Source organism: Vicia villosa, linkage group LG3 (genome assembly GCF_029867415.1).
Source record: "Vicia villosa cultivar HV-30 ecotype Madison, WI linkage group LG3, Vvil1.0, whole genome shotgun sequence".
Classification (NCBI taxonomy): domain Eukaryota; kingdom Viridiplantae; phylum Streptophyta; class Magnoliopsida; order Fabales; family Fabaceae; genus Vicia; species Vicia villosa.
Window position 1 is genome coordinate 106,300,511 of NC_081182.1, and position 25,100 is coordinate 106,325,610.

Genomic DNA, 25,100 nt, shown 5'->3' on the forward strand with positions numbered 1-25,100 from the left:
CAAGAAGGTATAGATTACGATGAAACATATGCACCCGTGGCAAGTAGGTCTTTGTGCACGTTTTCAAACTGACCCTAAGGAATCACATTTGACTGCTGTCAAACGCATATTTCGATATCTCGTTGGTACCACGGACATTGGTTTATGGTATGAAAAAGGAAATCACATCAACTTGATAGCTTACTGTGATGCTGACTATGCTGGAGACAAAATAGAAAGAAAAAGTACAAGTGGAGCATGTCAATTTCTAGGACAAGCTCTTATTACATGGTCGTGCAGAAAACAAAATACAATTGCTCTATCCACAACTGAAGCAGAATATGTGTCTGCTGCAAATTGCTGCTCACAAATCTTATGGATAAAAAATCAACTAGAAGACTACTCACTTCAATACTCCAAGGTATCAATTTTTTGTGATAATACTAGTGCTATAAACTTGTCAAAAAATCCTATTCAACACTCGAGATCTAAACACATTGAAATAAAACATCATTTTATTAGAGATCATGTTCAGAAAGAAAATATAGAACTCATTTTTGTAGACACGGAAAATCAATTAGCAGATATTTTCACCAAACCTCTAGTGGAAGATAGATTTAATTTTCTAAAATCAAAGTTATCTATTATCAAAATACCTAAGTAATTATTTTTATATATTAGGATATAAAAAAAAAATATATAAATACAAAACAAAAAAATTATAATAATGTCACGTGTGTTTCTCTTAAGTACATATACATTTGTTTGCTTTTAATATATATATTTTTTTTAAAACATTGCCTATATTAGTGGTTTCAAATATTCACGTGTGCTTTCTCCTTGGCTTTCTCTTTTCTCTACATCTCTTCATCATTACAAAAGAAAAAGCTGCCTCTTCCCATACCAATCAAATCAGTACACCTTCTACCAACTTCCCATCAAATCCTTGCTCTTCCCAATAATCTCTAATGATTCAATTTTATTTCTCTTAAACCTTTCAAATGGTATTCAAAGTTATAACTATCATTGTTCCATTTGCTGATACTGCATTCTCTCTTCCGTCCAAAATACAGAAAACCCTTTCCATGGAAAAACCACCCACCAAGCGCCGCACCACCACCACTCGACAGAAAACCACCATGAAAACCACTGACTCTCGACCAACACCCACCACTCCCACCCGTCGCTCAGCTCGACATGCAAACATCTCTCACGATCCAACTCCCTCTGAGCAAACTACAACTGAATCCCAAAACCCTAATCCTCCTCCCACAACCCAGATCGTCACTGTTCCTCAACCTACCAAACCATCCTCCTCACACGTTTCCACTCAATCGAGCGAAGGAACCTCTCTCGTTTCATCGTCTTTCCAAGCTTATGACCATCCATCTGAAATTTCAACCAACGAATTCATATCTGACGATGATGTTCGTGCTCTCTACAATGAAAAATGGCGCTCCCTTCCTATCGTGGCCGGCAAAACCGTCAACCTGGATAGTTACTCTATCTGGGGTTACGACATCAACGAGCTTGCAATAGCCACAGGTTGGACCAATTTTCTCCAACTCTCTGATGTTTTCTACCCTAGACTAGTTAGAAGCTTTTTTGCTGCCATTAAACCCTCTGACAGTGATACACAGCTCATCTCTTCTGTAAAAGGTTGTCAAATAACCCTAACCCCAGAGCTCCTTTGTGATATTTTGCATGTCCCAAATAATGGACTTCACCTCTTTAATGAGGACTGGCCCTCATCTTATGACCTAGACATTGAATCCTACAGACTCTCTATCACAAAACATCCAAATGACCGTTTTGTGTCTGCCAACCTTGAACCCCTCAGCCATATCATTCATAACTTCTGCATTCATACTATCCTTCCAAGAAAAGGCAGTATGGAACGAATCACTGATAAAGACCTCCTTGTCATCTACCATTTCTCAAAGAAAACCCCTCTAAATATTGGATATTTAGTGCTCAACTATCTCAAATACACTGGCCTGAGAGCAAGAAGCGCCCCCTATGGTATGCTTCTTACCAAAATATTCAAGCACTTCAATGTTCCTCTGGATGATGAGGACTCCTTCGAGATAAACAAAGTCCTGGATGCCTCCAAGTTGAAGCGCATGAAAATTCCTTCACTCAAGCGAGCACCATCGCCTAAACCTGAGGCCAAATCCAAGCGCAGGCGTCTTGTCAAACAATTTGCTCCAACCGAGCCTTTAGAAACAGGTACCAACTCTCCTAACTCTCCAAACAGCCTGAACACAAATTCCCCCATTCCATTATCTGTGGCTCTTCCAAACACTGCTGCCCTAGAATCCCCACAAGAACCCTCATCAATCTCTCCTCATGCCTCTAAATCCACATCTCCAAAGGAAACAAATCAACAATCTCCTGAAATCACACAATGCATTGACCTCACCTCTACATCACCAATCCCAGTAGAATCTTCACCACAAACAGTTGTCATCACTCAAGCTCCAGTTTCTCTCCCAACTGAAACTATCTCAAATGTTTCAAGTCCTCCAAACCTAGAGACTTCTAACACTGACATGATCAACATTTTCGCTCTTGAAAACCTACTCTCGAGTCCTCCTAGTGCTTCAGCTCATCAACCACCCTCACCAATGTCTCCTCACACTCCTGCTTCAGCTCAGCTGTCCTCACTCATATCCATGCTTGAGGCTGAATTGTTAACTCCACCCACTTCAAATCAACAAAACTCAATTATTCCCCATGTTGCAACATACACTTCCCCTACCATGACAACAAATCCTCTCCCCACGACCTCACCTCTGAACTCTCCTAATTCATTCAAAGAACCTTCTCCTAGAAGAATTCAACTCTCCTCCATCAATCACACAGACTCCAATGATCTCACTGCTCAGATTGAAGCATTTTTTAACAACTCTGCTCAGCTATCTGAACAAAGTGATCCTACAGAATCACTTGTCATGCCTTCTGTTCCACCACCTGATCCTTATGTCTTTCAAACAAACTCTCCAATATTTTCTTCTCCTAAGGAAGATGATGATAACTCCTTCAATGTTCAAACACTGCTTGCTCCGAGGTATGACTCATCACCTCCTAGAAACACCACCGATAATTCCAATACCCTTCCTCAGGTTCCCATCACTTCCATCACATCCTCATTTTTTAACAACTTCCCCAGCATTGGTAATCGTCCTCCCGTTTATCCTCGATCTGTAACCTCATCTGAAACGGTTAACCCCCATCAAGGCATCAACCTTCGATCCTACACAGCTCTCCAAAAGCAGTTAATGGCTTACCAAAAATTCTGGATTGATTATGTCACTGAACAAGTATGCCCGAGGTTTCCAGGAATGCCTCCTCCGGATCCCTCTCAGATTCAGTTTCCATTTCTACCATTATCTTCTGAGGCTACTTCTGATGATGAACCATCTGGTTCTTAATCTTCTCGTCCTCTTTCTTTTGGTGCCCCCTTTCTTTTTGTATGGTTGACAAAAGGGGGAGAACAAGCTTTGACCAAAGCTTTGTCTTATTTAAGTTCTTTGTACTCTACTTATCTAATTCACTAGGACTGTATAATTAAAATTAGCAGTAGTCCTCTAGGATCTTTTTGTTTGTGCACCAAAATATTGATGTAAATCATTTGATGTATTGATCCTCAAACATTAATCAAACTGCTATCTAATCAATATGTGTTTCAAATGCTTTTAAATTCATTTGCTATATATGAACTAATATTGAGGGGGAGCATTTGCCCTTTCAAAGTATGCATCTTTTCAGGGGGAGTTTCAAAGTCCTTACTCAAAGAAACTAAAATAAAAAGTTTGTCACCATTCAAAAAGGGGGAGAATGTTGAAACATATTCTGTTAATGTTTTGAATATTACAAACTATTTTATCTAAAGAAACTCCAAAGTGATTTCATCAATAAATCATCTAAATAATTTATGGTCTCTATCAAACAAAGAGTTAAAATGATGATTCAAGATTGAGCTGACAAAGAACAAAGCTTTAAGAACATATGGATTCTCAGAAGTTAAACAAGTTACTCTCCAGAATTATGGTCCCAAAGTTACTCTTCAGAATGACAGTCCCAGAGTTACTCTCCAGAATTATGGACCCAGAGTTACTCTTCAGAATGACAGTCCCAGAGTTACTCTCCAGAATTATGGTCCCAGAGTTACTCTTCAGAATGACAGTCCCAGAGTTACTCTCCAGAATTATGGTCCCAGAGTTACTCTTCAGAATGACAGTCCCAGAGTTACTCTCCAGAATTACGTGTTCCAGAGTTACTCGTCCCAAGAGTTACTAGTCCCAGAGTTACTAGTCCCAGAGTTACGTGTCCCAGAGTTACTAGTCCCAGAGTTACGTGTCCCAGAGTTACTAGTCCCAGAGTTACTCGTCCCAGAGTTACTCGTCCCAGAGTTACTCATCCCAGAGTTACTCCTCCAGAGTTACTGTGCCAAGAATAAATCTTTGTTGAAATAGTCAAATGTCAGAATTTGCAGCATGTCAGAAGTACTCTGAACCAAGACCAAGTCCTACTCAAGACCAAGTCCTACAAAGACAAATCTTCCAGCACTTCTCATGAGAAACTCTCGGCACTTCCTTCTCACTTTGCTTGGCTCTATAAATACAAGACTTGTGTTTCATTCTCACTACCGAATACATCCACAAGCATTCAAAGAAAAACCAAAGTCTTTATTCTCAAAGCAATCATACTCTCTATATATTATCTTTAGCTCTCACTACCATATAGTGATCAAATATATATTAGAGTTATCATACACATTCTATAAGAAAAATACTCACTGCCATATGGAGAGTATTTAGGAACTTATTGTAAACCTTCTAAGATCACAAAGTATATCATAGATATACAAACCAATCATTTTGTAAGCTATCTGTAAGCTATACCATTCAGAAGTGTAAGCCTGGTGAGGCTAAGAATACATAGAAGAAAAAGCTATTGTAAGAAGTATTTGATAAAGGATAATCTCACAGGGTGTGGGGACTGGACTAGCCGAGTTGGTGAACCAGGATAAGTTTTCTTGTGTTCTTTAGTTATTGTCTTGCTCTTATATTTCTCATACACTATATTTGTCACACACATTAACACTAATTATTTAAATCTCTAAAGACATTACTAATCACTTTCTTCTTATTAAAGGCAACCTTTTAAATACTAAGATAAATTTTAAAAGGGACACAATCCAACCCCCCTTGTTGTGTCACACCTTATTCCATCACTTTTTAGGACGACACTAGTGACCAAGGGCTTATTACTTTCCATCCGAACGATCCTTGGTACGACAATTTCACCAGTGACTGGGTTGATTTTATGAGGCATATCCTGCTAGTGAAACCCCTCCCACAGAGGCCCGTTTCTCCTTCTACAATTCTTCAGCTGAATATTCTAGTTTATATAAAAGCAGATTTTTGAAGTATTGGTCTTGGCCTCTCTTCCAACGTACTAACAATGACTATCACGTTAAGTAAGTCCCCCTTTCCCCTAACGAGGTGAAGATGATGGAGAACATGTGCTTTTGGTCTCAAGGACTTGGTTATGAATAAGGGTTTAGCCTCGGTAAAGTGTCTTCCTCTGAGCATAGGAAAAAGTGATTGATACTTATGCGAACATTCGAGCGGAAGGAGGGAGATATTTGGTGAGGACAAAATCTCATAGTTTTTATTTTTTCTAACATGTGTGATTGCATCTTGTAAATAACATGGAAAAGTGAAGTTGTTCTATGATTTCACCAATGCTCGAGGTATCAATACTAGTCATTTGGGTTGGGTTATGAAGCCTCTTCCTACAACTTTGGCCCCAACACAAGATGTCGAGACTAGTGTTACTGCCTTGGGGTTAACTAGCTTACAAATGTTGAGGCCATATTGTTTGTGGCAGAAATGCCATAGTCTCTTGTTCCTACAAAGAGGGGCCAGTATGAAGACCAACAATCTCCTCTAGAAGCGGGCTCTCCAAAACATACACGTCTGACCAGGACAGTTCTTTAGGATCAATGAATCCCTTCCAGTGGATGCCTTCAATTTTTCCCTTTTGAATGGCTTACACTTTTGAGCAAGTTGTTGTTGTTGTATCGACGAAGGACTTGTCCTTCATCGAAAACCTTTTTGAGACGAAAAAGATGGAGCTTCTCTCTAAGGTCACATACAACATGTATCAGGCTTCTTCTTTGTTTTCTCTGGAAGTTGCTGGCAAAAGTAATGTCTTAGCTGTAGGGAAGCCTCCCAAAGAAAAGTACAGTTGGAATGGTAAATATGAAGAAATGGAGCACAAATGCTCGGTTGTCCAGTAGAAGTTGGCCGATTTGCAAAAAAGGCCAAATATGTCTAATATTTACCAGAGAAGACGATAATCCATGGTTCTCCCTCAATCAGGGAGGCTAGGGTCGTTGAGTCGGAGTCTTTCTAGTATTTTGGATCGTACTTTAGTCTATACAGGGGGTAGATTCATGGTTCGACTAAGATGTGCATGTTATAGTCGAAATCTGTTCTAGCATGTAATAAACGAAGTTGTTTATGTATTTTATTATTCAGTAGTTATGCATGTCATGTATGTGTGTTATCATCATACATGATATACATATGCTAATTGTCTATAAATAAGTTGCTCTCTCAGGTTGTTGAGAGAGGTTGGTTGCTATTATATTTTGTTGTAATCATTAACTCCTAATGATAAAGTGAATGAATAACCGTAATAACCAACTTTGTTTTCTTCTCTCTCCTCTCTTTATAAAATAAACCATTTTTCTTGTGTGTTGTTCAAGAAAGTTTCTCTTTCTCAAAACATTGCTTCGTTCTTTAAGGCGATTGTCACAACAAACTGGTCCGGTGAGCGTGGATCGAGGTGCTATCAACAAAATATGAGATTGAAACATTCACTGGAGTAAACAGTTTTAGATTATGGTGCTTGAAGATGCGAGCCCTTCTTGTTCAGCAGGGTTGTTAGAAGCGTTGAAAGGATCAGAAATATGGATGTTAATCTAACGGAGAAGGAGAAAATGGCGATGATAGAGAAAACTCGCAGTGCCATCATATTGAGCCTTGGTGATAAGATTCTCTAGAAGGTCTCGAAGGAGAAAACTGCAGCATGTGTGTGGTTAAAACTTGAAGGTCTTTACATGACCAAGTCCTTGGTAAATCGTCTATGCCTGACGCAAGCTCTATTCATTTAAGATGAGTGAAGACAAAGTCTTAACTGAGCAGCTGGATAAGTTCAATAAGTTGATTCTTGATTTTGATAATATTGATGTTAGCATCGGTGACGAAGATCAAGCGTTGTTACTAATGTGTGCTCTACCAAGATCCCATGCTCATTTCAAAAAAACACTTGTATGGAAGGTAGTCTATGACCTTTGAATAAGTTCAATCAGCCTTATATTAAAAAAATTTGAAAATAAAATAAAATAAAAACCATCATCTGCTTGTAAAAGATTATCTATTACAAAAACATTTATTTATTTTTATTTATTAATTTACTCTTACTATATTTTAATGTATGCAATTCATTCACTATTTATTAATAAACTTATTCCAATAAATTTTGTTTTACTATCTTAAAAAAATGTTAAGGTTAAAAGAATACAACTAATTTGAGATCAAGAGAGTGGTTGTTATTTTACTATTAAAAGAAAAATACTAAAATAGACTAACAATAAATTGTATATTTGGTATAATTAAAGTAATTCAGACCCATTTTACCCAAAAATAAGTAATTTTCAAACGAAAAGAGAGTCAAAGTAATTTTTAAAATTAAATTTTAAAATAGAATTTCTTAATTTGCCAAACTGCACACAAGCATGAACAGTCAAACAATTGCCGGTATTTAGACAAAAACGATTTTTTGACCAAGAAAAAGAGAAATAAACTATTTAAATAACTACACCTAACAAAATTAAAATAATTTTCAACAGCATTCACCTTCCTTATAGTATTAATTAATGGCCGTAATTGGAAAAGAAATTATTAATACACGCTACTTAATGTTCAAAATAAAAACTAAGAAAACGCGTATTAATCCACCAATTAGTTTAACTTTATTCTTTCTCCAAGGTAACAAGAAAGTGACGCTGCCCAAGTCACGTGATGTGCTGGCAACAACTCCCTCTTTTACTCAACTTCTCTTCTTTTTGCCCTTTCAGATTCTTTCCCATTTTCTCACAAATGTTTAATATTCTTGGACACCATACCAACACCAAGTAGTATCTTTATTTGAAAATCTTGCGTATGTATCATTTACTTAGCTACTAAGTGCATCTTCAACCGTTTGTGGGACCTATTAAATCAAGTCAGTTTAAAATAAATAAATTAATATTTTGTTTTAATTGTGTAATTTTAAAGAACTCATATTAGATATCACAATTTTATTTTATAAATTAATATTTTATTTATATTAAATTTTATTTTAAATTTATATTATTTAAAATAATAATTTTAATTATTTAAATTAAAATTGATATAAAAAATAAAATTCAGATTTAACTTATAATTTAAAATGATAATTGAAAGAAAATTGGTATTGATAAATTTTTTCAAAAAAAATTATATTTATAATTGAAAAAATAAATTGAAAAAAAAAACTAGTTATTCAATTGCTAGTTTAAATTTTTTAATATAAAAAAATAGAAAGAACACCTGAGAAACCAATGCGAAGAACTCCTGTTGGAAGTGGTCTAAGATGATTTCATAAGCGTCGTCTCTGAGATGTCTAAAAATTTTTAAGAGCCTTGTATCTATAATCAAATATCAATATTTATGCATAATTATTAATTCTTAACTTTTTAACTTTTCTTAATTAGATATATTGTAATTTATATTTAACTTTTTTACATTTCAGTATATAATTTTCCAAATTTGTGTATTGAATGGGATCTTATTATATTTATTTTCTACAAATATAATTAGTTACTTAAAATTGCAATAGTAATTGTCCTAATTAATTTCTGTGGGTTCAATGGTAAATCCGTAATAATCTCAAACCGCAGGCCCCATTGTATTTAACATTCTTATCAGTAGTACCTCTGCTATCTCAAATTCTTCACTTCTCAGTCTCACACTGCACTGTCTCCACTTCAACTTTTTACAGATCTCATTTTTCTTCTTCTTCTTCTCTTCCACATGCACAGACCATCAACAATGGCGGCCTTCACGGTGGCGATTATAATCCTCTCTGCCGTTATCACAACCTCCACCGCACACAATATCTCACACATCCTCTCCCAAACCCCCGAGTTCTCCACCTTCAACCACTACCTAACCCTAACACACCTCGCTTCAGAAATCGACCGTCACACAACAATCACCGTCCTCGCCGTCGACAATGCCGCCATGGACGACCTCATAGCAAAGGACCTCTCGATCTCCACCGTGAAAAACATCCTCTCCCTCCACGTCCTCGTCGACTACTTCGGCCCCAAAAAGCTTCACCAAATCACAAACGGAACCGCTCTCGTCTCCACATTGTACCAAGCCTCAGGCTCCGCACCGGGAGCCTCGGGACTAGTCAACATCACCGATCTTCGCGGCGGAAAAGTCGGATTCGGCGCTCATGAAAACGACGGAACCCTACCTGCTATCTACGTCAAATCAGTTAAAGAAATTCCTTACAACATTTCCGTTATTCAGATTAGTCAAATTATTCCCTCCGCCGCAGCGGAAGCACCTACACCAGCACCTAAAAAACAAAACCTCACCGAGATTATGTCCAAACACGGTTGCAAAATCTTCGCCGACACTCTTTCCGCTTCACCCGAAGCTTACGGCATTTTCACCGACAATCTCGACGGTGGATTAACCATTTTCTGTCCAGCCGACGATGCTTTCAAAGGCTTTCTTCCGAAATTCAAAAACCTAACCGCCGCCGGTAAAATCGCTCTCCTCGAATTTCACGGTGTACCGATCTATCAATCTATTGCTAGTCTGAAATCTAACAATGGAGTGATGAACACTCTTGCTACCGACGGTGCTGAAAAGTACGATTTCACCGTTCAGAATGACGGCGATGAGATTACATTGAAGACAAAGCTTGTAACTGCTAGGATCACCAACACGATTATTGATGAGCAGCCGCTTGCGATCTTTACTATTTCGAAGGTTCTTCTTCCAGAGGAATTGTTTAAGGCTGATGCTCCGAGTCCTTCTCCGGCTCCGGCGCCGGAGCCTGCAGCTGCTGACGCTCCCGCTCCTGCGGCGGAGCATAAGAAGAAGAAAAAGAAGGCTGCCGATGCGCCAAGTGAGGATGAATCTGATGCGCCGGCTGATTCGCCCGAAGATGCAGCTGATGACACTGCCGACGATAGCGGCGCCGTTAGGTTCGGCGGTATCGTAGCTTTGGTTTTGGCTTTGGCTTTTGGAATTCTAGCACTGTGAGTGTGAGGTGTGTAGCATAAAGTTTACATCATGTTGCTTTTAATTTAATTATTTTAAATTAATTTTTGTTTTTTAGTTTGTTTAGTAAGGGAATTTAAAATGCTGTTTCTTTTTTTTGTGTGGGTCGAAGTAGGGCAGGTGTGAATTTTTTTTTTATTTTGTATTTGATAGTGTTTTGAATTTTGTGATGAGGGAGCATGAAATGTTGAGTGTAACTATTTGTCTGCTATTCTTCTATTTTTTATTTATAAATTGGATATTCTCTCTGGGTTCAAGATCAATCTCTTGAATTGGTGATGCTAAGGCTGGACGAGGGATCGGGCTGGACGGTTTCGAAACCAAAAAGTTTCAACCATCCCAATCTGCAATTGAACAATATAAATCTATATCGTTTTAACCAGTTTAGACGGTTTGGGTTATAACGGAGCATAGATTAATAGTAAAAATTATTTAATTAAATAGAGTTGATTTTTTTAGGTTCAATAACACATTTTAAGCTAAATATTACTACAACCTAAACCAAACATAAATTCAAAAATCTAAATCCACATTACCTACTTAAATCCAATATAAAGTCATTGACCTATCATTCAAATGACTTCAACATAAATTCAAAAATCTAAATCCACTTTACCAACTTAAATCCAACATAAAGTCATTGACCTATCATTCAAATGACATATTGAATATTATTCAATGTTCAATCAATCAACATAAAATCCGATGTAAATTAAAATTACTATAACATAAATTCAATATATCTAAAAATTGTATTATTTGCAATTTTTTTCCATCTCAAATAATTATTTCTTTAGAATATGAATTGTTACATTTATTATTAATAGTTTTATCTAAGGGTGTACATGAGATGGATTAACCCATAAAACTCGGTTAAATCTATTCAAAAAAATTCATAAAAGTGGGTTGGATCGGGTAATTTGGGTGAATATGAGTTTAAAGACTAAAAAATTGTATTAAAAAATTGGGTTTCAGGTTAAACCGGATCCAAATCCAAAAAATTCACGAACCCACTAATTAAACATTTGTCAACTATGACTTTGACTAATTTTAGATATTTTACTCTTTGATTATTTTGATGCTAATACGATTTTATATCATGCAACTTTAGTTTGTTGCTAGTATTTTAAGATAATTTTTATTAGTTTATGTTATCATTATTAATTTATAATAGGGTTAAATATAAAAACCTCCTATAATGTTGGGTTAAATATAAAAACCTCCTATAATGTTAGCGTGTTTTGTTTTTAACCCTAGTAAAGTGTTTTTTTGTATTTGATAGTGTTTTGAATTTTGTGAAGAGGGGGCATGAAATGTTAAATGTAACTATTTATCTACTATTCTTCTATTTTTTATTTATAAATTGAATATTCTCTTTACCTGCAAGATTAATCTATTGAATTGGTGATGTTGGTTTCGGCTTGGACGGTTGGAGTCCATATTTTCTCAATCATCTCATGTTAAATATGAAATGTTAAATTGAATATTCTCTTCAATCATCTCAATCTGTAGTTGAATAATAGAAGTCCATATTTTTTAATCGGCTTGGACGGTTGGAGTTATGACGACCAATAGTTTAATACAAATTATTTAAATTGGGTTATTGGATTGTGTTTCTAAAGAATAATGTGATGACTTTCCTCGAAACTGGTTGGGAGAAGCCACAATGTATTAAGAGGGTTATTGGATTGTGTTCCTAAAGAATAATGTGATGACTTCCTCGAAACTGGTTGGGAGAAGCCACAATGTATTAAGAGGGTTATTGGATTGTGTTCCTAAAGAATAATGTGATGACTTCCTCGAAACTGGTTGGGAGAAGCCACAATGTATTAAGAGGGTTATTGGATTGTGTTCCTAAAGAATAATGTGATGACTTCCTCGAAACAGGTTGGGAGAAGCCACAATGTATTAAGAGGTTTGTGATTAGTGTATTGCTTGCCTCTATCGTTCTTAGGTTATCTTTTTTAGTGTCGGACCCGATATGAAATCATTTTGTCTTCATGGTCATTCAATGTACCGGTTTCCTTGTCATGTGGATATCATGAAGGACATTGATTATATTTAGTGAAGATGTTTCTTGTCCTTCATGGGCGGTTTGGTGGGAGGCGGGGTGTTTGGCTGATCTAGGAGGTACGTCTCAGATTTAGGACGGTTTGGTAGGAGGCAAGATGTCTGGCAAATTCGGAATGTACGTCTCGGATGTACATAAGTCCCCCAAGCGTGAGACTTGGTAAAAGCGAGATGCTTTGATTTATCAAACAGCTTGATAAATTATCCGAGATATATAAAACATCATGAAGGTAATTCACACAAATTTCCAAAACACATTATTACAACCATAAATTTGTGTGAATCACCTTCGTGATGTTTTACAATAAAAAATAACAGTTGGAATGTGAAATATCACATGAAACAATTGTAAAAAAAAAAGAATTCCAAGCTATATGATGAATCATTACGAATAGTAATGTCCATTTTGACTAGGTTGTAATGTTCTCAGGTTATCTATATGAAAGTAATAAGGAAGTGGTAAGACGGGTCCCCATTACGGTCAGGTTGTAATGGGCTCTGGTTTTTGTATGAGAGACCCTTCCTTTTAGATGCTGATGTGTGCTCTTTCCTTCTTTGATCCTCTTTTGCCTTGATTGGTCCTCATTACCTAAAACATAGAGAAAATGCACAAACGCAAGTAAAATCGAACAAAAAATGAAGCTTAAACTATGATTATTCAGACATAAAGCATGCATAGAAATAGCCTAAAAAGTCATTCATCAGCGGGGCCCTCCTTGGAGGGGACGTCGCCTCACGTGCAGTAGTTTTGAGAGTTTTACTAGAACTCAATTTTTAGAGTTTTGTTGTTATTGTGTTATTGCTTTCTGCTTTAGAAGCTTTGCTACTACTGTACTGGTAAAGACTCGTCAGAACATTTTAATTCAAGATTTTGCTTTCGCATTATTCATGTTTTAATATTACTGTTATACCCCAAAATTTGCCCGCATCTTTTTTCAAGAAAACTTCAATCTAAAAATTAAGAGTTTCATATAATCTTGGATTTTCACATCCTGATTTATGAATACTTGATTTTTAGAATTTTTTCTTATACAGTATTTTGGCTTGCTGTTGAATTTATTCTTACGCAAACGCCAAGTACTGTTTATTGCTTCACACACGCTATTTATTTGATATTTGTTTACAGATAAATAGTACTGACGCAATTGGTACAGAATTAAATCTTTTGCAGGCGCAGAGTCCGGGATTCAGACTGTACTGGTAAACAAGTAAATTATTATTAATTTTTGTTTCCCACTAACTTTTGTACTATATTCCATTATTTTCAAAATCTCTTTTCAAATCTCTTTTTCAAAAATCAAATCTTAACTTTATTCTACACATCTCTCTTTTTCCCAACACTATCATACACTTTCTTTCAAATCTTACTTCCACTCAAATTTTCCTTTTGTACGGAATCACTTCATTCCCCAACGTCTCTATCCTTCTTTTCATTCTATAAATACCTCTCATTTTTTCCATAAAATCTCACATCAAATTCTAAATCATTTCTCAAATTTCTACTTCATATCCATTCTCTCTTCCTCCCCGGCAAAATGGCGAAGCGGATGGAAACGTGTTTTCTTATGGTCATCACCATTGCTACGGTGATCATGTACTTCTTCTGTCTACATAGTCCTGAAAAATGTGGACCTGCGATGGTTACACTCCCGATCATCTATTTTCTGTTGGTCATAGCATGGGTTATTAATCGTCATTCTTAAAGTTTGTCGTATCTCTTATTTTCTTAAATGTACCGTTTACTCGTCGTACCGTTCATTATAGTATGTAATGTTTGTACTGTCAGTATTAAATGTTGTACTATTTGTCATATTGTTGCTTAATTATTCAGATAATATTTTGTGTGTTTTCTGCCAGTCAAATATTTATGTTTCTGTGCATTAAATGATTTTTAGGGTTATTATCGGTAATTTTGCTCGCGTACAGTAAATAATAATAATTTATTATGTCTGTGTTTTTTAACAAGTCATGTAAATAAACTTTCATCTTTCACATAAAACAAAAACAACAAAAAGAAAATTAATTTTGACTGTTGATTTTTCACTTTAACTGTTACATGCCTGAATAGTCAGTTGACAGTCAAACTACTGATAGTACAATTCTCCGTGTTTTGTACCATCAATCAAATCAAACTTTTGCATTTCAAAATTCCAAGATTTTTGTCCTAGAAGTCTTCTGAATATCACATGATTAGCAGAGACTCAGCACTGCACAAAAATCAGGTACGCTTAACTGTCTCCTACACAAACAGTCCATGATTAGGGTTTATTGTTTTTTCAGGAGAAACAAGTTTTTGAGACCTCAAATGGATTTCATGGACCTCCATACATCTCAAAGTACCATCATACAAATTTTCAAACTTCAATTCACTCAGACGCACCGTTAGCAGCTCAAACAATCAACATACGACCCGTTTGACCAAAAAAGTCAACAGACAGTCAAAATGAATTTTTTTGTCAACATCCATATTTTGTCAAAGGATTCATCATTTGATCATTGGATGATCATAATTCATCAAGGAAAGATCAAAAATCAACAAAACCCTAAGATTCAAAATTAGGGTTTTCTCCTAAAAAGTCAACTGAACTTTGACTGGTCATAACTCTCTCATCCTTCATCCAAAAAATTCAAACCAAAGCTCATTTTGAAGGAAATTCAATTATCTTTCAAATGCAATTGGTCCCATGGTCATTAGGTTCACCATTTGAAAAATATGAACCAAGACATTACAGGTCATTTTCAAAGTCAACAAAAAGACACTTTTTTCAAAAGGATACACAAGGAGCATCAAAAATCATTTTGACATGAGACCAAAGACCTTGGTTAAAGGACTCTTTGAGGTTTCGAAAAAGTGCAAGATCTCCTTCATATGACAAAAATTGAGGGATTTACACCTTGTTGAAGTTGGCTAAATTTTGGGAAAATGCATAAAACCAACATTGCTCAAAAATGTATTTTTTTCAAATGGGGCCAAGTTTTCATAGTTCAAACATGTTTACCATGATACAATGGGCCTCCCACGACCAAGACAAAGCCCACATCATTTTTATTCATTTTTGGTTTAATTTTATCCCATTTAAAATTAAATTGAAAATGGAAAATGGAAGGATAACGATGTAGCTTTAATCTTAAGCTAAAGCCTCCACAATTGACTCAATTCTGCAGCAAGAAGCAAGTACAGCAGGCCTAGGGCAAGAGGTGTGGAAAAATTAAGCCATGGTTGCTTAAAATTCAAGCTTGATATATTAAAGAAATCAAGAATTCAACAAAGACATAAATGCTTCTTAGCTTAGTTTATAAGCACTTCAATGCTTATATAAAGGCTATATCACTTCAGCAAAAAAGAGAGGACGAATTTAGAAGCTCCCATAGGCATATATCACTCTTGTAACAACTTGTAAAAATTCAAAGAAACTTGAAATTCGAATTTTAAGTTTAAGTCATTTTCAATACAAACTAAGCATTCAAACATCATCCCTGAACTTCATTGAACTTGTCCAAGTAAATTTAAAGTATCAAAACCTCACAAATCGAGCCCCACAAGCCACGGTTTGTTCAAACATAAATCAACTCGTATTTGATCATACACGCATGCTTAGCAAGATGTAGACATATATTTGAGTTTAGTTTGATGTGTTGATCATTTCTGGAAGTTTAATTAAGTTTTGGATGCTTGTATACGAGGTTACCATTTTTAGGGTTCTTAGATCCTATTTAGGGATTTTCTTTACAAGCAAAATTAGAAGAAACTAAGGCCATATTCGAATTCAGGAGAGAAAACCCAGTCAAAAGGGCATGTCGCGCCAAATTTATATTCATGTTTGACCCTATTCGCTATTTTGCAGGTTTAGAACACATCTATTATAGCGCTTTTCTCATAAAAACGCTGTTAAATGTGCTGGCTGGAGGTTGAAGACGATGAGGTGTCCTCACCTCATTGGATAGAACGCGCGCGCCAGTGTTTTTGAATCCTGGGTTCCCATGTGCGCTTTACATCATCTTTCCATGTGACCTCAATATCTGGGCCGTCTGATATCATTAAACTCTCAATCCAACGCATCAAAACACTCATCCTTACCATGGTCCTCATTTAAATACCACACCTGATCATTCATCTTTTTATTTTCTATTTTATTTTAATTTCTTTGTTAAATTAATTAAAAATAGTTTTAAAAATCCAAAAAATACACAAAAAATATTTTTAAGTTTCTAAAATAATATTTTATTTTATGATATAAAAATATTTTATTTTTCTTCATAATTTGAATATTTTGTGTAATTAATTAGATAATATGCATATATTTATCTTTTAATTATTTTCACCCAATCAAAAATTATAAAAAAAATTTGTTCTTTATATTAAATATTGTTTATATATTATAAGCTAATTTTGTACATATTTTGAATAATTTTCTCTTCAAGTTTTAATTATTTGTGTAATTATTTATATAATTATGTATTAATTAACTTAATAGATTTCAAATCAAATTTCAAAAAAAACAAAAAAAATTAGTTTTGTTTTAAATTTAATTAACAAGCGTTTTTGAACATATTTTGAACTTAATTTTTAGGTTTGAAATTTATTTTCATCTTTTTTCCTCATTTTAATTTAATTAATCATGCATTAATTATAATTAAAATCAATCATAAAAATCCAAAAACATTTCTTTTATATTTCTTGCAATTTAAATTCCTAGATAAATGTATAGGTTGTCAAATTCATGTAAATAGCGTAGTTTACATTTCCTGCACAATCGATGTAATAGCGTAGATTTACTTTCCGCATTTTACATTTCCGCATTTTAAATTCCAGCACATATAAACTGCGTACATGCCAAAGATAAAACTGAACCGTTAGATCACTAACTTCAAAGATAAAATATTTGAATCCAAACACAATCACACTTGCACCTCTTAGGGTAATCCCTTTCTCATTCTTTTCAAAATCAAAATCAAATTCTATTATTTCAAATGCAAAATCGAACTTTTGTTTATATCCGATGAAAGGATAGATTTTTAAAGGAAATAGGATAAAGACCTTATAACTCAGGGTAGATCTCCTAATTTGCTTGCTCAAATCAAAACAAACAAATCTCTCATATATCATTGTTTTTCAAAATAAAACTTTCAAAAAGACAATACTTTGTATATATCCAAACAAGGATCATTACGAAGTTAACGCTCTTTTTTCCAAAGCATCTTTTGAAAGATAAAAACACTTTGTATACATCCGCACAAGGATCATTACAAATTCAATTTACAAAGGTATTTCAAACCACATACGAGCATTTCAGAGCAATTGAAAACAAGTGAGCTAAGCAAATTAAAGAGCCCATGGATAACCATGGATACAAAGGGTGCTAACACCTTCCCTTTGTATAACCTACCCCCTTACCCAGAATTTCTTAAAGGTCTTTTTTCTGTTTCTTTTATAAACCTTTCCTTAATTGGATAAAATAAAAGGTCGGTGGCGACTCTCTGATTTTCAAAAATACAAAAGCAGAAACAAAAAAGAGTCAGTTCACGTATCTCTCCGCGAGAGGTATGGCAAAAAACCGAGCGCGCGACAGAACTGGCGACTCTGCTGGGGATACTTTCTAAAAACAAAATGTTTTCAAAAGGGGTTACCTTTAGAGAATAGATCATTCCGATGTTTTCAATTGTTTGACTTGATTGCTCTATTTTTCAAAAGGTTGTTTGGGTATTTTGCTTGTGTGAAAGATTCTAACCCGAATCTCGAGATACCTTAAGTATGTGACAATAGACCAAGGAAACTGTACGGCATGTACCGATACGGTTGATCTCGTAGTCACCGTTAGTGCGATACTTTGGTTTATACTGATGTCCCTTGAAAACGATTAAGGAGTATATTAGGCTTCCGAAATGTCATTAAACACTAATTTGTCTTAGAATCTTTTAGTTGAACTTGACTTGTGGCCTATTAAGTGGCTAGCTTTGAAGTTGATCGAAGTTAGTTATCCTCGAGGAATATTTTGATCGGCCGTCCGAGCGCCGTATTAAGATGTTACCTCCAAGGATCATAGAACCCGAATACTATTCTAGGACAGGTTTGAACCAACTCAACTTCAGTGGGGAGGGTATCACCCATGAACTTCATGCAAGCCTTTAAACTTAAGGCTATTGTTTGATTTGTTTTTGTGTGCCACATGTTTGACATCATAACATCATAAGCATCATAAGCATATCATTTTCTCACTAATCATTTCAAGGATCAAAGAGTTTACCTTTGTCTTGTTATTACAGGTAATGGCTCCCGCCACCAGAGATTACATCCGAATCAACATCTCAACGGTACCATCTGAACTGAAAAACTTAGTATCAGAATTCCCCAGGAATGTTCAATTCACCGAAAAGCACGGTCACCTACTCCATTTGGTTACCTCAAAATTTGAAGAAGACATGATACGGGTCCTGTTCCAGTTCTTTGATCCCGAACATCATTGCTTCACCTTTTCTGATTACCAGTTAGTACCCACCTTGGAAGAGTTCTCTGAACTAATTGGATTACCTGTTCGAAATCAATTACCTTTCACTGGTTTAGAAAGGATTCCAAAACCTGAAACCATTGCTGCTGCCTTACATTTGCAAAAGTCAGAAATCGAGTCCAATTGGGAAACAAAGAGTGGAGTTAAGGGTTTGCTTGCTAAGTTCTTAATGGAAAAGGCTCGATTACTACTAGAAAACAAAAGTTACCCAGCTTTTGAGGAGGTTGTGGCTCTTTTGATCTATGGGTTGGTTTTATTCCCTAATCCCGACCAGTTCATAAGTGTACACATTATCAATCTTTTCCTAACCCGTAACCCGGGTACCAACATTGCTGGGAGACATTCTACATTCTCTACACACTCGTACCATGAAGAAACGAGGAACTCTTATATGCTGTATACCACTACTGGCTAGGTGGTTTACATTTCATCTTCCCCGATCAGTGTTGAGAAATGAACAAAGAATGCAATGGTCTCGCAGGATTATGTCTTTGTCTCATTCAGATATCCGGTGGAACAACTTCTTTCAAAGAGACATTACTATCATTGATCATTGTGGAGAGTACCCTAATGTTCCACTACTTGGCATCAAAGGGGGCATCACTTACAATCCCTCTTTAGCTTTACGCCAATTCGGATATGCACGGAGCAACGGTCCTCATGACATGATTATCCGTGGCATTGTGTTTGATTACGAGGATGATTCCCACAGACATCGACGAAGGTTTATACATGCGTGGGGCAGTGTCTATAGAATAGAAAGCAAAACTTTGGGGCAATGGAATTCTATCCCTATGGAACCTTACCTCAGATGGGTGCGGGCTCATGCTCAGAAACTCATCATGCCCTATCCCGCCATTCTACCTATGACTATTGAGCCAGAAGTCGAAGGAGATGAACCTCAAGTTATTCTACATCCGGATATGCCAACTGACCTGGAAGAGTTGCAAAAATCTTGGGTTCAATTAAAAGAGGAAAGAGATACCTTCAAAGCACACTGTCAAGACTATGAGAGAAGATTATTGGAGCTCACCAGACAACTCCAAGAAGAACAGCAGATCAACACATTCCTGGGTGCAAAGAGAAAGCGTCCATGGGAGACCTGAAGGATCCTTCATTTTCTTTATTTATTTCTGTTTTGTAAGCCCGAATGAGGCAAAAAAGAAAAAAAAGAAGAAAAAAATAATAATAAATTGTTTGACTAACAAATGTTTGTTTTTCTTTTATTTTAACAAATCTAAACTCTAAGATCCTTGAAAACATTGCATATACATTTCATTCATTGCATATACATTTCATTCATATACATATACATTGCATCCATACACATTGCATAACAGGTTCACATGACGGATTTCTCATCTCCTCGCTGTTTATTTCAGTCAGAAGAGATGGAATCTGAAACAAGCATCAAGAATCTCGAAGCACAGAACGCCCAAGTTCAAGTGGCAATTCTGGATCTAGCAAAGGGGCAACAAGAAATGAAAGCCCTGATGATCAAGAAGAAAAAGAAGCCCAAAGGATCTGTAGGCTTGAGCCAACTGAAAAGAAAGATCAAAATCCCAGCCAAAAAGTTCAAAAAGCCACCGATCCCTGAAATAGTCGGTGATGGTGAACAAGGAGACAATCACAGCAACTAGGGTTCTGCCAAACCCTCTCTCTCTTCTAATGAAGAAGATTATCATTCTGGAGACGAACAGGATGATGACAAGTATCAGCAGTTGGAAGAACGCATGAAAGCTATGGAGATACAAAAAATACCTGGCTTAGATTTCAATGATCTGGGACTCATCTCAGATGTTGTTATCCCTCCAAAGTTCAAAGTTCCTATCTTTGCGAAATATGATGGAGTTTCTTGCCCAAAACTACATCTGAGGTCCTATGTAAGGAAGATACAACCTCACACAACATATAACAAATTGTGGATTCACTTCTTCCAAGAAAGTCTGTCGGGTACACAACTCGAATGGTACTACCAGCTGGAAAGTACAAAAGTTCATACTTGGGAAGATTTAGCTGCTGCTTTTTACAAACAGTATCAATACAATGCTGATCTTGCACCAACCCGTACTCAACTAAGGGGCATGTCCATGGCACCAAAAGAAAGTTTCAAAGGATATGCACAAAAGTGGAGAGATATGGCTGGAAGGGTTCAACCACCCTTATCTGATCGCGAGCTGGTCGACATGTTCATGGGCACTTTAACTGGCCCTTTCTATAGCCATTTGCTAGGAAGCTCATCATCAGGTTTCACTGACCTGATATTGACTGGAGAACGTGTCGAGAGTGGCATTCAAATAGGCTCCTCCTCTGGTACTACAAAAAGGCCCATCAGTGGGAGAAATGAGGTCAATACAATGCAAATTCAGAAAGGTCGCAAGAATGAGCATCACCAATCTGTAGGGGCAGTTCTGATCTCCGCATCTGCGCCTCAAAAAGATCAACAGCCAAAATATACGCGTCGACCAGATGCGCCAAGAAGAAATTTCACCAGAATCAATATGCCAATCTCTCAGGCATTGCAGCATTTGCTAAAAGCATATCTGATCACATTAAAAGATCCTCCAAAGAATGTCAACACTTCCTCTCCAAGTTATCGCCCCGATGCAACGTGTGCGTATCACTCAAACTGTCCAGGACATGACGCAGATCACTGTTGGGCCCTGAAAAATAAAATACAAGACATGATAGATGCTGGGGAAATTGAGTTCGATCCTCCAGAAACTCCAAATGTCATCACGGCACCCATGCCGAAGCATGACAAAACTGTCAACGCTATCCTAGACACTGTTTACATCTATGATGTGACCGAATTGTCAACTCATCTCCTCAAAGTCAAAGGAAAGCTAATCCAAGCTGGCTACTTTCCAGGTTGTGACCCTGATTGCTTTTATTGCTCATACCTGCCCAATGGTTGTGAAAATCTGAGAATGGGAATTCAAAAATGGATGGATCGCCGTATCATTATGTTTGAGAGGCTCCCTTCTATGGACGTTTTATGCGAAGTCTTTGCAAACGGGATGAGAATAGAGAATGTCTCAGTGATCTCCAGCTTACCATTCAAAATCTCTGCCAAGGCTCCTTTCAAAATTTCCGCTACACTCAAAGTGGCATCAGTAATCATTGCTAGTCCAACTCCATTTCCATACTCCTCAGATAAAGCTGTCCCGTGGGGTTACGACACTAATGTTTATGTCCATGGAGTTAAGCAGGGTACCTCGACTGAAGAGGCCACGAAGTTAACTGCTCCAACTGTGGATAATATTGTGGGTACCAGCAAGATCACGAGACTGTTGCTACTTGCCCAGTCCAGGTCCCAGTTCCTAATCAAGATATCGACGCTCGAGGCAAAAAGCCACAAGTTGAGCCAGTTCAAATACCGGTGGAGGTCACTGTTGAAGATCCATCGAAGCAAGAAATGGAGGAAATATTGAAAATCATCTGCAAGAGTGATTACAATATTGTCGAACAACTGGGGCACACTGCTTCAAAAATCTCAATGCTGTCTCTGTTAAAGTATTCAGAAGCTCATGCCAAAGCTCTGATGAAGTTCCTGAAAGCTGCGCATGTGCCTCAAGAGATTTCAGTCGATCAATTTGAAAATTGTGTTGCCAATCTAACAGTGACCAATGGCCTCGGTTTCTCTGATGTTGATCTAACCCCTGCTGGAAAGAATCACAATAAAGCCCTACATATCTCCATTGAATGTAATGGCACCACTCTATCTCATGTGCTGGTAGATAACGGTTCTTCTTTGAACGTGTTACCAAAAACAGTACTGGAAAAGCTTGACTTCGAAGGAGTTGTGTTACAACCAAGCGATGTTGTGGTAAGAGCCTTCGATGGGTCAACAAGAACAGTGTACGGAAAGGTGAATCTCCCAATCAGAGTGGGCTCTCAGATCTTTGATTCTACCTTTTACGTAATGGAAATTCACCCAGCATATTCCTGTTTACTAGGACGCCCTTGGATACATGGGGCAAATGCTGTAACTTCTACCCTGCATCAGAAGTTGAAATATCCAGTAAAAGGAAAGATTGTCACAGTTTATGGCGAAGAGGAATATGTGGTTAGTCACCTGAGCAATTCCAAATATGTCGAGTTGGATGACGAATTCATCGAAACTCCCTGCCAATCTTTTGAGGTGGTCTCTCCAGATGTCTCTACTACCAAGCATATTTCTGCTACTCCAACTACAACTATGGCTTCTCTCAAAGATGCCAAAGCTGTGATCGAAAAAGGTGATTGCACAGTATGGGGACAGCTCCTCGATATACCTTACAAATCCGACAAGCTAGGCCTGGGCTATGATAGTGGAAATCAAAAGAATGATCAAAGTCCTTGTTCTGGAGGATTAATGTCACATTTCATCAGCAAAGGAGTAAACGCCATTGAAGACGATGGAGTGTTCTTGAACCATATCATTCAGCCATATCCAGATGAAATTCCACCCATTTCCATGGGAATGTGGGATACTTTGGGAGAACCAAGCAGCGGGTATAATTATCAATATACCACACCTCAGAATTCTTTTATTGCTATGGAAAATATTACCCCAACTGGATGGGGTGATCAATTTGAAAATGACAAAAGTCCCAGCACTCAGCAATATCAAAATCCACCTAAAGAAGTTTGGGATATGCTAGGAGAGCCAAGTGGCAAATATGACTTTATGGTGAAATATTCCGCTCTTCCGAGCTCACAAATCGCCATGGAAGACATTGTCCCAACTGGATGGGATGAACATTATGATGAAAATTTTACTCCTGAAAACACCAGGGAAACACCAAATAACGAGGGTTACTTTCTGTCAAAGTACACTACTCAGCAGACTGCACAGGTCTCCCTCAAAGACATCATCCCGACTGGATGGGACGGCCTTATCGAGTATCTCGCTCAGCCAACAAAGGTACCTCAACCTGGATCCTCATATCCAACAGATCATCCTACTTATCCTGAAAGATCACCGACTCATTTCCCCACCAATGAAATCAATGCTGTGGGAGATGAAGAAGACAACTGCAACTGGAACAGCTGGATACTCCCTGCTCACAACAATGGATTGAACAACTGGAAAACTAAGGATGTGATCTCCTTCGATCAGGAGTAAATGCAATTTCCTGTTTTCTTTGTGTATATTGTGCAAAGATAAAAATGGTTCCTATACTATCGAACCATGAGCTTGAAAGCCGTGTGCCTTGCCCGAAGCACACTGGTCCTTTTATAAGGGTTTATCATATCATGAGCATGTGCATTCAATAAAATCATGGGACGTTTGCATATTCAAATTTTGTGATCCTTTTTCTTTCTTTTCTTTTCAAATAGCTATGTTTTCTTACACACACTCACATAAATAAAATGCAGATTCACATTCACGTTGGATCCAGTCGATAACGATTCTGCTATTGCCCGTCATGACTTTGAAAATCCGATCTACCAAACTGAGGACGAAAGTGAGGAAGATTGTGAAGTACCAAGAGAACTTGTAAGGCTGCTAGAACAAGAAGAGATGGCTATACAGCCTCATGAGGAACCAATTGAGGTTATCAACTTGGGCAGCAACGAAGAAAAGAAAGAAGTCAAAATAGGGGCTGATTTAGAAAACAGTGTCAAGCAAAGACTGATTCAAATGTTGCAAGACTACGTCGAGATATTCGCCTGGTCCTATGAAGATATGCCAGGCCTTGACACGGACATTGTGGTTCATCGCCTGCCAATCAAAGAAGGTAGCATTCCAGTCAAGCAGAAACTACGAAGGAGTAGGCCTGATATGTCAAAAAAGATCAAAGACGAGGTTGAAAAGCAATTCAATTCCGGATTCCTGAAGGTTGTAAGTTATCCTTCTTGGATAGCTAACATCGTACCGGTGCCCAAAAAAGACGGGAAAGTTAGAATGTGTGTATAGACTACAGAGATCTAAACCGGGCAAGCCCCAAAGATGATTTCCCTTTACCTCACATCGATGTACTGGTTGATAATACCGCACAATGCAAGGTATTCTCCTTTATGGATGGATTCTCAGGGTACAATCAAATCAAGATGGCACCCGAAGACATGGAAAAAACAACCTTCACAACACCCTGGGGAACCTTTTGTTACAAAGTAATGCCCTTTGGTTTAAAGAACGTAGGAGCAACCTATCAAC

General features: G+C 37.0%; 2 protein-coding genes across 2 annotated transcripts; both read left to right on the forward strand.

The window, feature by feature from the left end:
- The first annotated feature begins 980 nt into the window (after positions 1-980).
- On the forward strand, positions 981-3,413 carry LOC131658739 (uncharacterized). Its single transcript, XM_058928003.1, has one exon. It carries the CDS (start codon positions 981-983, stop codon positions 3,411-3,413), a length of 2,433 nt encoding a protein of 810 aa, XP_058783986.1.
- Positions 3,414-9,020: 5,607 nt separating this feature from the next.
- Positions 9,021-10,576, forward strand: LOC131656501 (fasciclin-like arabinogalactan protein 1). The gene has a single exon (XM_058926204.1). It carries the CDS (start codon positions 9,111-9,113, stop codon positions 10,359-10,361), a length of 1,251 nt encoding a protein of 416 aa, XP_058782187.1. The 5' UTR covers positions 9,021-9,110; the 3' UTR covers positions 10,362-10,576.
- The last annotated feature ends 14,524 nt before the right edge of the window (positions 10,577-25,100 follow it).